The following is a 12574-nucleotide window of genomic DNA, read 5'->3' on the forward strand; positions in this document are numbered from 1 at the left end:
AGGCAGGAAGCATAACCTCCCACACCAGTGGATGGTGCAAGATCTATGTAGAACTTGAGAGTGCCATGGTGGCAGAGTGGCTTGCTGGTCATCTTCTCCCCTAGCAGTCTGGCTCCTTCAGGAGTGGCTCTTCACCAGCAGCCACAGAGGGTACCATATGGGAGTTATCTCTCCTTAGTTATCTGATTGGCTAACCACAAGGTCAACAGGGAGCCTGCAGCAGAGTTCAAGCTTCCATCCGTCCCTGCCACTAACGCCACCAATCCAAACACACCTGAGTACTATGAATGTGACTTCTTGTTTGTATGTAGAGCAGCTGAGCTGGAGATGACAGTCGTATACAAAGCTCCAGTGCTAATGTTGATCCCTGAACAGGTATACATTTTCTCCTTATGGACTGAGGTTGCTGTAACAGCATCTTTCTTTGCAAGTGGAATTTAGAAAGCAGAAATAAATTACAGAAGATCAGGATGTCTTGTGTCCGAAATGTTTAATGAGGAAAAGTGAGGTGCTCACGGAGTAACAAGGACTAATAACGAAGTGCCGTATGTACATTAATTTTAATGTATAAAAATACCTGCTGCACTTTAGAATGCGGAGCGGAGTGAAGAGTTTGAAGGGATGTTGTAAATGGAGCACAAGTCGGGTCACTGACAGAGGTGTTATAATATAAAGGAACTTCTTCCGAGTCATTCTAATTACCCTGTACTCAGCTGGCAGGTAAATCGGTGAAATGGGTCTCATCAGTCTTAACATTTACAGGGCTCACTCTGGAAAGCAACTCCCAGAAATGTGCCTCCCAGGCTGTGATTTCATACCAGCTGCACTCACGCATTTACTGAACAACCTCTTAAAGTGCAGCAGTGGTGGGGTTGAGATTTTTTTTTCACCTCATTTGGGATTAAGAAATCCTAATTGAGAATTCACTAAGTTTCCTGATATGTTGAAAATGACCTGTTCCATTCCATTTGATAGAACATTGCACTGATTGCCAACCAGAAGATAAGGTTTAAGGGCGTCCAATTTTGCACCTTTCCAGCCACCATTTCAGTTCTAACGTCAGAGAGAGTCTTCTCTGCAAGAGGAAGGGCCAATGCTTTCAACCCTTGTCTAGATTAGAGTTTTTGGTCCTATTGTACTCAAATTAATTGACGAGGGTGAACCACCACCAGCAACAAACCTTTCTGTCCAGGAACAAGTTGTTCCTGTATAGTTAATATGAGTTAACTGAGAATCAGTAAATTCTCAAGTTACAACAAGATCAAAAACTCTACTCTACATAAGACCGCAGTGTGCATACAAAGTGGTAGTGTTACCTAATATTTAGAACTGGAAAGGGTGTCTGTTCCCATTACTGATGTGTGACCCTGGACAATCTCTGTGTACCTCAATTCTTCATCTCTAAAATGGATATAATATTTACCTACCTCACATTTATGCTGTGAATTTTCACTAATGTGGGTAAAATGTTATGAGATTAAAGATGCTGGGAAACTCTATTTATATTTAAATATTTACATTTAAACTACTCAAGGAAATAACTTGGACATTTTACAGGGAAGAAGATCTTATGTTTAAAACACAGCTGGAGGGATAGATCCAATATCATTAGCACTTACAGTAGCTCTAGATATTAGTTTTCAGAAAACTTTCAAGGACATAGTTATTATTATTTGTATGTTTAGGTCTTTGCTTTCAGGTGTTTCTGTTTAAATAAGGATTATAATACAATATCTTCTCTTTTGTTGTTTGGTTTATCTTTGGAGGCACAGGCTTGCTACAGGAAGTGGTATATCTAGTGAGTCAGGGAGCTGACCCTGATGAGATTGGATTAATGAATATAGATGAACAGCTTCCAGTGCTAGAGTATCCTCAGCCTGGTCTGGACATCATCAAGGTACAGTTGACTTCACTGAAAGTCTTTCCACATTCAGGTGCTTTTTCTTATCCCCATATTTATTACCATTCCCTCCCATCCCATTTTTTTGTCCTTTTTGTCACTTGACCTGCTCAATTTATTTTAATGATTCAGAATTTTATTGGTTTATTATTTTTAAAAATATTTTATTGTAATGTTTTACTGTACTTCGTTATGTTTTTAAATATGTTACTTGGTGACGTAAATGCCTTTGATGCGGGTGCCCTGAATATAAAAGGCCCAGTTCTTCCCTTTGCTTATGTAAGTAAAGGTGACTCAAATCAGGTAGCTCTGGTTTGTTCCCTAGCTTCTCCTTCCCCTTGCTGGATCTGCATAAAAGTTTCTGCCAGGAGTGGGTGAGAGACAAACACCTGGATGTCTCTACGGTGGTTTGGGGAGTACAGAATATTTTGAACGAAATGCCATCTGCACCTTTGAGAAGTGGTTATGAGGACTAGTGACTTGGGGTTGGTCTGTTAGACAAAGGAAATGCAGTAGACCTAACATACCTGGATTTCAGTAAGGAATTTGATACAGTTCCACATGGAAATTATTAGTTAGATTGGAGAAGATGGGAATTAATTTGGGAATTGAAAGGTAGATAAGGAACTGGTTAAAGAGAAGACTACAACAGGTCATACTGAAAGATGAACTATCAGGCTGGGGTAGGTTACTAGTTCCTCAGAGATCAGTCTTGGGACCAATCTTATTTAACGTTTTTATTGATGACCTTGGCGCAAAAAGTGGGAATGTGCTAATAGAATTTGCGGATGTTGGGCAATACGAAGCTGGGAGATATTGCCAATACAGAGGAGGCCAGGAATATCATAAAAGAAGATTTGTACTACCTTGAAAACTGGAGTAATAGAAATAGGATGAAACTTAATAGTGCAAAGTGCAAGGTCATGCACTTAGTGACTAACAAAAAGAATTTTTGTTGTAAACTGGGGACTTCTCACTTGGAAGCAGCAGAGAAGGAGAAAGACCTGAGTGTATTGGTTGATTGCAGGATAACTATGAGCTGCCAATGTGATTTGGCCGTGAAAAAGGTTAATGCAGTTCTAGGATGCATCAGGTGAGATATTTCCAGTAGAGATAGGGAAGTGTTATTGCCAATATGTTCAGACTCATCTGGAATACTGACTGAAATTCTGGTCTCCCATGTTTAAGAAAGATTAATTCAAACTGGAACAGGTGCAGAGAAGGATGATCAGAGAAATGGAAAATATACCTTATGAGAGGAGAATCAAAGAGCTTGGCTTGTTTAGCCTAACCAAAAGAAGGTTGGGGGGAGATACAATTGCTCTCTATAAATACATCAGAGGGATAAATACCAGGGAGGGAGAGGAGTTATTTAAGTTAAGTGCCAATGTGGACACAAGAACAAATGGATATAAACTGGCCATCAGCAAGTTTAGACTTGAAATTAGATTAAGGTTTCTCACTATCAAAGGAGTAAAGTTCTGGAACAGCTTTCCAAGGGAAACAAAAAGCCTAACTGGCTTCAAGACTGAGCATGATAAATTTTATGGAAGGGATGGTATGATGGGACTGTCTACAACAGCATGTAGCCAATCTGCAACTATCTCCAACCGTTGGTGATGGGACAGAAGCTGGTGAGGGCTCTGAGTTACTACAGGGGATTCTTTCCCAGGTGTCTGGCTAATGGGGCTTGCCCAAATGCTCATGATCTAACTGATCACCATATTTGAGGTTGGGAAGGATTTTTCCCCCAGCTCAGATTAGCAGAGTCTCTCGCCAGGGAGAGGGGGGTGTTCACATTCCTCTGCAGCGTGGGGCACGGGTCTCTTGCAGGTTTAAACTAGTGTAAATGGCAGATTCTCTGTAACTTGAAGTCTTTAAATCGTGATTTGAGGACTTCAGTAACTCAGTCAGAGCTTATGGGTCTATTGCAGGAGTGGGTAGGCAAGGTTCTGTGGCCTGTAATGTGCAGAAGGTCAGACTACACAATCATGATGGTCCCTTCTGACCTTAAAGTCTAGGGGTCTACGCTTAAAACTTAGGTTAACATAGTTGTGGTGCTCAAGGGTGTGAAAAATTCAATCCACTCAATGCAGTAGCTATGCTGATCTAACCCTCAGTGTAGATGCAGCTAGGTCAATGGAAGAATGCTTCTGTCAACCTAGCTACCATCACTCAGGGAGGTGGAGTTCCTACACCATTAGGGAAACCCCCTTCTATCACTGTAGTCTCAGTCTGCACTGTGGGGTTACAGTGGCATAGCTGGTGCTGTAGCTACACCATTAGCACCTGTGGTGTAGATGTGGCCTTAGAATGTAAGCTCTTTAGGGCAGGGACCATCTTTTTGTTATGTTTGTACAGCACCTAGCAAAATGGGGTCTTGGTCCATGAACAGGGTTCCTAGGAGCTACCACAATACAAATAATAATAGTGAATGAGCTTAGTGTTAGATTGCATACAGAGAGCTACATTGCAGGTAACACCTCTATAAATATAAATCCCTATGATTTTAACTGCCAGTAGCTTATTCAAGTAACAATACAGTAACTGTCTCAAAGTTTAAAAAGTTCTGTTTTTAAAATATTGACCCAACACTGATAAATCATTTGATTGAGTGCTTTGCCTGGGCCTAATTCTGAATGTACTTTAAAGTGCATGAGTGAAATAAAGAAAAATGTTGGTGAAGAAATTTAGGGTGGGATTTGCAAAAGTGCTCCATGTCCAGCTAACTCTGCTCTCATTGATATTAACTTAAATGGCAGCAGAATTAGCCAGACCCAAAATGCTTCAGAAAATCCCACTCCTCATCGTGAAAAATCCGTTGGTAAAAAGAAGGTAAGAGATTTGGAAATGACCAATTGCTGCAAAGTCTCATTATCTTAACTTTTGACGTTTGGAAACAAATGGAAAACCATAATCAAATTCTTCGCCCCGAATCCTCGTTAGTTTGAGCAGTGAGTTTGTCAATGTAAAGCAGTGCAGTAAGGATACTTTACATTTGACAATTTAGAAAGAAATGCCAGCCAACTTATCTGCAGTGAGAAATGTTTTCTGCTTCCATTTTCTTTTAGGAGCTCACATCTCCTCGCCTCATAAAAAGCCACCTACCATATCGGTTTTTGCCTTCAGACCTCCATAATGGTGATTCCAAGGTAAAAATGAATTGGTGTTTGATTAGCTGTACCACCCACTGGTGCTTGCATGGTTTGTGAAGTGAAGGAAATATGCTTTTAATAACATGAATTGTTTTCACTTTCGTAGGTAATATACATGGCTCGCAACCCCAAAGACCTGGTAGTGTCCTATTACCAGTTTCACCGCTCCCTAAGAACCATGAGCTACAGAGGAACATTTCAAGAATTCTGTCGAAGGTTTATGAATGACAAGTGTAAGGAACTTTTCTCTGTGCATGATGCAATCTATTATCCATTTATTTTTACCTCTGCATTCTATATATTATTATTATAATACTGGTATATGATTATATTTCTGGTGATATTTTAGTTGTTTCATGGGCACTGCCAACTGATTTTTAATGGATGGATTCAGACTGTAGAATTTCTCCATGTAGATGCAAACTGTCATCATGTTATCTAAACAATTGCACAGACTGCAGTATTGGGCACTATGGATTCAGTCTTGCAGCAGCTTACTCAGGCAAAACTCTCAGTGAGGTCAATCAAGGCCTAATCCTGCAATGTGCCAGGTGCCTTGTGGGAATTACCAAGCATCCTCAGCTCCTGATGATTTCAGTGGATGTTGATGGCACTCATCACCTCTTGGGAGTCACTCTGCTCCTCACAGGATTGGACCAAGCTAAGGGTGAAAGTTTTTGTCATAGTCAAGAAGAAGGGATCAGGCACTATGTGGGAATACCCTTCAGCCTATCTGCAGTGGAGCACACCGTAGCTACATTGTGCTATCGTAAAATTAAGGGTATTATGGAGGTTTTATGCCTTCCTCTGAAATATCTGGTTCTGGCCACTGTAGGAAACAATATACCCAGACAAGATGGACTATTGGCTTGTTTCACAATGGCAGTTTCTATGGGCTTGTCTATACTGCATTGTTAGCTCAAAGTATGACTTGAGTATTGCCCCAAACCTGACTCCCATCCACACACAAAAATCTCTAGCTCCAGGCAGTTAGGGCTAGTCTACACTGGCATCGCTAAAGTGCTGCCACAGTGGCACTTTAACGTGGCTTGTGTGGTCATGCCAGAGTGCTGGGAGAGAGCTCTCCCAGCGCTCTAAAAAAACCACCTCCATGAGGTGCGCAGCTCCCAGCGCTGGGGCACTGTCTACACTGGCGCTTTTCAGCGCTGAAACTTGCTGCGCTCAGGGGGGATGTTTTTTCACACCCCATAATGAGAAAGTTGCAGCGCTGTAAATTGCCAGTGTAGACAAGCCCTGAGTGCTTTAAACTCAAGCTAGTTCAGTTATCTTGCCCCAGGTATGTGATTTAACCCAACATCACAGAGTCAGTAAAACATTATAACACTTTCTATGTTCCTATAACTGTGCAAATGGGGCCTTTTATAGTGTAATACATTTAACTAAGGACCATGTCATGCCCTCAGTTTTTTCCCCTGGAAGGGAATGAAAGGAGAAGAAAACCTGCTCCTTTAGCCAAAGTTTTTCTGGAGGAAGAGGACTGAGCCAACATGACATCATTCTCCCTCCATCCCTCTCCCATCCTGGCCCTGTAGAAACCCCTCCGCACACCTTCTCTTCATGGTGGCTCTTTAGTTTCAGGGCATGGGGATGAAGTCAGAGAACCGCCTCATTCTGTAGCATCATCCCCTGAAGATTTGAGAGGCTTTCCTCATATAAGATAATGGTAACCTGTCAACACTGTCTTAAATGCTTGCTGCTCTGTACCATCAAATCCACCCGGCTTGGGTTAGGAGCAGCCGGTATTGAGCTATCCTGTGTGACATTTTTTGCTTCACCAATTTGTAGACCTAATATAAACACATATTTAGAGGCGTGTGAAATAGTCATAACAACAGAAAGAGCTCAAATTTTTCACATACTGTTATATACATTGAAAATGGGTGTGTTTTGCTGGAAAATGACCTGTGTTTTGTGAATTTTCACATGAAAACAGGCCCCTTTGTGAAGTAAAAATGAGCCCATTATTAAATTAAAAATGCGAAGTTCAGAAGTGGAATATTTTCTTATTTTGTATAGCTACTTTGTTGAATTCATGGAAAAACATAATTTGAAAAGAAAATTGCGCATAGTCAGATGACAAGACGTTTTGTGCAAAAAGTGGAAAAATGTTCACCTGTTTTACACAAATCCTACTTCTTGATGATTTGAAATACTCATTAGAAATTATGATAGATGACAAACAGATAAATTAACAAATTTTCAGAATGTATTTTTGTCTGGATGGTGTACCCAAATATATTTTCTTCTGATAAAATTTGCAGCAAAAGACATTTTTTTCTCAGATTGTAGGGACCAGTGTCTGATCTTTATTACATTGGTGTACATTGACTGAAGTCAATGGATGTATTCTGGATTTACACCAGTGTAAGTGAGATAAAGTTCTGGGCCTAAGTACTGATATTCTTTTGGATGAGCAGAAGTGCTCCTAGACAATTTAAAAGCAACAGAAACAAGACAGTAAATTTAGATTTTGGGGCACTGGGGAGGGGAAAGATTTAACTGTATGTAGAATTTCCTGGTTATAGATTTTTATTTTTGATTTTCACTTTTGTTTCCAGAACAACATTTGGATGTATAGGGCCATTTCCTCACTACTTTCTTAAGTAAGAAAGAAAATGTTGACCCTAGAAATTGCATTGCACATAGGAATGCAGTGAGGAGGAATCTTTTATCAAATGTGGATAATGGTTTCTAAGACCATCTACACTACTCTCCCTCGAAGCTATGTTCTGCAGAGTGTAGCCAAGCGAAAGGAAAGTGGACTGCAGTGTGACATGTAAACTGCAGGAATGTCCTCTCATTCCCATTCAGTAATATGCATAGTGATTGGGAATCTGCAGGCACATTTTTTCTGCTGGCTCCCTTTCTACTCATGAGCAATGCATCAGTATTCTTGATCTCAAAAGAGTGCTCATCATGCAACACGGTGGCCTTTTGCATTGAATGCAGAGCCATAATAACATGCCTTTAGGGCAAATCAGCTCTCTGTGAAGGTGTTAAGATCTCATCAACACTGATGGAGACTATGCTCTATTTCAGTGATGTTCCTTATTAGGAATAGAAACAGTGCAGAAACAAACAAAATTCCCTTGGAAGTATAAAGTGCTTCAGCCATTCAAAGGTACTTATTTTCCTCAGTTCCTGTTCAAGAGGGACTCATAAGAATATTGATCATATTCCTCGTCAGTTATAATGTTCTCTGTCTCTGCAGTAGGATATGGTTCATGGTTTGAGCATGTGCAAGAATTCTGGGAACATCACACGGACTCCAATGTTCTTTTCCTCAAGTATGAAGATATGCACAAGGTAAACCAGATATTATAAAGAATTTTCTATTGCCTGATATTGATCGTGACTTAGATTCATCAAATTGGGAGTCTAAAGTCAGACTCCTGAGTCCATACTTGAACTCCCAAACGTGTGGCCTAATTTTTCAAACCATTGATCACCAGCAGCGTCCACCGACTTTCATGTAAGCTGTGAAGTTTCTCAGCACTTTTTGAAAATCAGGTAATTTATTTAAGAGCCTTAATAAGGATTTAAGGCCAGATCCACAAAGCTACTTATGCGCTTAAATACCAGATGTAGATATCTAAGTCACGGGTTTAGGCACCAAAGTCTCAGTTTGGGCTCCATTTCGATCCACAAAACTCACACCAGGCCTTGCAGGCACCTCAGGTTTCCTAGGCATCTATGTTTCTTCCCCTGGCATTTGCTGGTTTTCCAACATTTGAGTCTGGGGGATTCAACTTTCACACTCAGGAAGGGCAAACAAGCCGCACAGGATGCTATTTTGCGGTTGCAGCCTTAACTCCACTTCAACACATTTTTTGCATTCGTATATTTAATCTTGAAGTCTATTGACTTTTACTTGTTTTTAAATACTTTCTTACAGGACCTTGCAACAATGGTTGAGCAGTTGGTGAGATTCTTGGGAGTTTCTTATGACAAAGCACAGCTGGAATCCATGGTGGAACATTGCCACCAACTCATTGATCAGTGCTGTAATGCAGAAGCCCTTCCAGTTGGCAGGGGTATGTGTCATATACACAGCAACTTCTTCAAGTGGGTGTCGCAAAAGGATAAGTGATGGATTGATAACGTACAGGATGTGTTAGCAAATTATTGTCTTAAATTCAATCTACACTAAAATGTTATTGAAACATCAGAGGGAAAATTATCATTAGTCTGATAGGAACTTTGACTGTTTAGTATTGGGACAAAGAAGGAGTGAATGTGATTTAAAAGAAAATAAAAACATCCAGGATGAACATTGCATATTTACAAATATTTTAACGGTATTGGGCCAACTTCAGCATTGGTGCAAGTGGGTGCAACACCACTGACTTTAAATGTGTTGTCTCTGCTTATATAAGTGATAAATTTGGCCCTAAAAGAGGTATTTGATTGAAAAAAAACCCAACAACCAAAACAACCTGGTTGTAAGAAGAAGATGAATATCTAGCATCAGCAAAGATAACCACTACATTTTAAGGCCAGAAGGGACCATTAGATTAGATCATCTAGTCTGACCTCTGGTATAACACAGGCCATAGAATTTCACTCAGTTACTGCTGCATTGAGCCCAATAACTAGTGTTTGACTAAAGCAGGGGTCGGCAACCTTTCAGAAGTGGTGTGCTGGGTCTTCAATTATTCACTCTAATTTAAGGTTTTGCATGCCAGTAATACATTTTAACGTTTTTAGAAGGTCTCTTTCTATAAGTCTATAATATATAACTAAACTATTGTTGTATGTAAAGTAAATAAGTTTTTTAAAATGTTTAAGAAGCTTCATTTAAAATAAAATTAAAATGCAGAGCCCCCCAGACCGGTGGCCAGGACCCGGGCAGTGTGAGTGCCACTGAAAATCAGCTTGCGTGCCACCTTTGGCACGCGTGCCATGGGTTGCCTACCCTTGGACTCTTGAATTTGCCAGGCTTCAGCTTCCAACCCTCGGTTCTTGTTATAACTTTATCTGCTAGATCAGTGGTCACCAACCGGTTGATGGCGATCGACTGGTCGATCCTAGAGGGTCTCCCAGTCGATCGTGATCTCCGGTGGCACAGTGTGGCTGCCGCTAAGGCAGACTCCCTGCCTACCCCAGCTTCATGCCACTCCCGGAAGCAGCCAGTGCAGTCCTGCAGCCCCCGGGGGAGGGCAGGGCTCTCCCTCCATGTGCTGCTCCTGCCTGCAGGCACCACGCCCGCAGCTCCCATTGGCCAGGAGAGCTGCGGGAGCGGTGCTCGCAGGGAGAGGTAGTGTGTGGAGCCACATGCCTCCCCCAGGGGCTGCAGGGGTGCATTGGCCCCTTCCTGGAGCAGTGTGGGGCTGCCTTAGCCTCGCTGCACCCGCCATCGACCGGGAGCTGCCAGAGGTAAGTGCTGCCCAGTGTGAGGCCGCACCCCAGCCCCCTCCCAAAGCCAGCACCCCATACCTCCTCCTGCAGCCTGAACCCCCTCCCGCACCCCAAGCCCCACCCTGCGCCCCTTTCCAGAGCCAGGACCCCAAGCCCCCTCCTGCACTCCAACTCCCAGGCCTGAGCCCCCTCCCAGAGCCAGCACCCCATACCTCCTTCTGCACCCTGAATCTCCTCCTGCACCCCAAGGCCCAGCCCTGACTCCCCTCCCAGAGCAAGCACCCTATACCCCCTCCTGAACCCCAACACTCTGCCCCAGCCCAGAGCCCCCTCCCAGAGCCAGCACCCCATACCTGCTGCTGACAGAGTGAGCAGGGTGGGGCTTTGGGGAAGGGGCAGGGTAAATCCTCGATTGCCCTTAGATTCAAAAAGTGATCTTGAGCATAAAAAGGTTGGAGACCACTGTGCTAGATTAAACTGCTCTGTAGTACCTGGTGTTTTCTCCCTGTGACAGTTCTTACACACACAAATCAATTTACCTTTCAATCTTCTTTTTGAGAAGCTAAAGAGATTGAGTTCTTTAAATCTCTGTAAGTATTTTCTCCAGCCCTCAAACCACTTTTGTGGCGCTTTCTTCACCCTTTACAATCTTTCAACATCCTTGTAAAAACATGGACACCAGAACTGTAAACAGGATCCCAATATTGGTCTCACCTTCTTACTCCTACTCACCACTCCCCTGTTTATACATCCAAGGATAGCATTAGCCCTTTTTGCCACAACAGCACACGGGGAACTCACGGTATTTATCCATTATGACTCCTAAATACTTTTCAGAGTTGCTGCTTCCCAGGATACCGATCTCCATTCTGTAGGTACGGCCTGCATTCCTTGTTCCTGGATGTTTGATCTTGCATTTTGTTTGAATGGGCCCAGGTTACCAAGTGATACAGATTACTCTGTACAATTATCTGTCCTCATCATTATTTACCACTCTGCAATCTTTGTATCAGCCACAATTTTTATAAGCAGTGATTATATTTTTACTTCCCAATCATTGATAAAAATACTGAACAGCATTGGGCTTAGTATGATCCCTGCAGAATCTCACTAGAAGCATCCCTATTCAATAATGGTTTGCCATTGACAATGACTTTTTGAGCTCTGTCAGTTAGCCTGTTCTTAGTCCATTTCTTGTACGCTCTCCGGATAGTGCATAGTGCTATTTTTTTTACCAGAATGTTGTGTCATACTAAGTCAAATGCCTTACAAAAGTGTAAGTATATTACATCTACATGGTTACCTTTATCAACCAAACATGTAGTCTCATCATAGAATGAAAACAGGCTTGTCTGACAGGATCTGTTTTCCATAAATTCATGCTGACTGGCATTAATTCCCCTCCTTTAGTTCTGTATTGACTGAATCCTGTATCAGCTTTTTCCATGATTTTGCTCAGGACTGACATCAGGCTAACTACAATCACCTAGATCATCCCACTGGCCTTTTTTGAATATTAGCATGACATTAGCACGTGATCAATCTTCATAAGGCAGCTCCTTATTTTCATCTGAAAAATCTGTTACTCTGCAAGCCTGGCATGGAAAGACACCCTATATACTTTAGAGAGGCAGTGCAGTTATTTGAGTAGCAGACTGGGAATCAGAGTTCCTGAGATCCATTCCCTACTTTGTATTTAACTTGCTCAGTGAGTTTGAGCCTTTGTGTGCCTCCGTTCACCTATCTGAAAACAGGTATAATAATAATTTTCACTAACCTCATAGACTGTGTGTTCACTGGCAAAAAAGGGGCATTCTTAGCTCAAGTTAAGTAACAAGGTAAAATCCTAGTGAAAACAAAGCAGTTCGTAGTTTTCACATGAGTTAGCAGGTCGAGTTAAAGGACTCCCCCCACCCCCTCACTCCCAGTTTCTGTCTTTGTCTCACTGCAAAAAATACACAGGGCTAGATCCACGAAAGAGACTTCGGCTTAGCATTGCTATGCCTTACTTTAGTCACCCTGCCACCTAATGCAATCCTTATCCCTGACATAGGCACACAGGCTCCCTATACAGTGCATGGGGACTGTTAGGTGCCTAAGAATGGGAGTCACAAAAGCCAGCGTATTGTGAGGAGCCACC

The 12574-nt window shown here is 42.1% G+C and overlaps 1 protein-coding gene across 4 annotated transcripts in view; it reads left to right on the top strand.

Moving 5' to 3' along the window:
- The window catches only part of SULT4A1 (sulfotransferase family 4A member 1), a 41913-nt gene that overhangs the window by 23719 nt on the left and 5620 nt on the right, over positions 1-12574 (top strand). For 3 of the 4 annotated variants that reach the window (XR_012155554.1, XM_073316665.1, XM_073316657.1), the window contains 5 exons: positions 1767-1897; positions 4972-5052; positions 5162-5288; positions 8288-8382; positions 8972-9110. Coding sequence is in view for 3 of the 4 variants with exons in the window: in XM_073316665.1 (XP_073172766.1) it covers positions 1767-1897; positions 4972-5052; positions 5162-5288; positions 8288-8382; positions 8972-9110 (573 nt within the window). In the remaining variant the exon portion in view is untranslated. The remainder of the gene's footprint in view (positions 1-1766; positions 1898-4971; positions 5053-5161; positions 5289-8287; positions 8383-8971; positions 9111-12574) is intronic. The other variant, XM_073316675.1, reaches the window with a different exon arrangement.

Source organism: Lepidochelys kempii, chromosome 1 (assembly GCF_965140265.1).
Source record: "Lepidochelys kempii isolate rLepKem1 chromosome 1, rLepKem1.hap2, whole genome shotgun sequence".
NCBI lineage: Eukaryota > Metazoa > Chordata > Testudines > Cheloniidae > Lepidochelys > Lepidochelys kempii.